Genomic DNA, 1,223 nt, shown 5'->3' with positions numbered 1-1,223 from the left:
CTGTCCGGCTCCGCGGGTGCTGAAGCGCGGCCGGCCAAGCCCAGGCACCCCTGCAGCCTGGCGCGCGCCGGCCGGGCCGCACCGCTGCGGGCTCCGCGCGCGCGGGCCATGTCCGCCTTCTGCCTGGGCTTGGCCGGCCGCGCTTCAGCACCCGCGGAGCCGGACAGCGCCTGCTGCATGGAGCTGCCCGCAGCGGCCGCGGACGCAGTCGGGAGTCCAGCCGCCGCCGCCCTCATCTCCTTCTCCGGGGGCTCCGGGGAGCTGGAACTGGCGTTAGAGGAGGAGCTGGCGCTGCTGGCGGCCGGGGAACGGCCGTCCGACCCCGGGGAGCATTCTCAGGCCGAGGCCGGGCCTCCGGCCGAGGGGTCCGGACTGCAGCCGCCGCCCGCCCAGGATCCCGAACTGCTGTCGGTGATCCGGCAGAAAGAGAAGGATCTGGTGTTGGCGGCCCGGCTGGGCAAGGCGCTGCTCGAGAGGAACCAGGACATGAGCCGGCAGTACGAGCAGATGCACAAGGAGCTGACAGACAAGCTGGAGGTGAGGACGTCCCTCGTGGGATGGGTGGGAAGCAGGGAGAGCCCTTTCGGCCTTGGGCAGCTTCAGCTTCGGGAGCCACCCACCCTACTCCTTCCTTACTCACCCTGCCTTAACAGAAAACCACCTGGAGGGAGGGGTCGGGTGGAGGGTTTCGAATTATCAGACCAGGGCAACATTGAATCCACCTGACTTCAGCAAATGGGTCCACGCACCGCCCCAGCCCCGCTGTGGGCCATTCTATATATGTACTGTACACAGCGTCTAAAATAGAGCTTACAGTATGACTAATTTATACAGCGCTGAGGTGATGTCTGCACACAGAGAAATGAGAAAGTCGGGAAGCATTTAAAATATGCTCCAGGTTTTCAGAGTAGTTAATCTCTAATCAGGGTGTTAGCCTTAAAGCCTTCCAGTTTTGGCGTTAAGGCCTCCAGATGCCCTTGTCTTAACTTCCCGGCAGCTCAGAGTTGTGGGAAACAAGTGCCCCTCAAGGAGCTTTATATAGCCTTCAAATACTCAGGGATTAGGAAATGTGGTTCCATTGCAGAAATCAGGCAAGCCTGGGCTCGGCATGTGACTGTTGGTAGTGGATTTAATTTGGACCTCGGCATTTATGTGTATTTTGTATTTAAACAGTACGCTTTTTTTTTTTTTTTTTTTTTTTTTTTTTTTTTTTTTTTTTTTTT

General features: G+C 58.1%; 1 protein-coding gene across 4 annotated transcripts in view; it reads left to right on the top strand.

The window, feature by feature from the left end:
* Positions 1–81: 81 nt before the first annotated feature.
* Positions 82–1,223, top strand: part of BICDL1 (BICD family like cargo adaptor 1) — a 104,276-nt gene continuing 103,134 nt past the window's right edge. For 2 of the 4 annotated variants that reach the window (XM_040443721.1, XM_040443718.1), the window contains exon 1: positions 85–537. In XM_040443721.1, the coding sequence (XP_040299655.1) occupies positions 109–537 (429 nt within the window). In that variant the 5' untranslated portion in view covers positions 85–108. Of the gene's footprint in view, positions 538–1,223 lie in introns of all 4 variants that reach the window. The other 2 variants (XR_005781055.1, XM_040443719.1) reach the window with 2 other exon arrangements.

The sequence above is a fragment of the Herpailurus yagouaroundi genome, unplaced genomic scaffold, assembly GCF_014898765.1.
Source record: "Herpailurus yagouaroundi ecotype Mexico unplaced genomic scaffold, PumYag 191, whole genome shotgun sequence".
Taxonomy (NCBI): Eukaryota; Metazoa; Chordata; class Mammalia; order Carnivora; family Felidae; genus Herpailurus; species Herpailurus yagouaroundi.
This window is presented reverse-complemented; position numbering and strand designations above follow the sequence as displayed.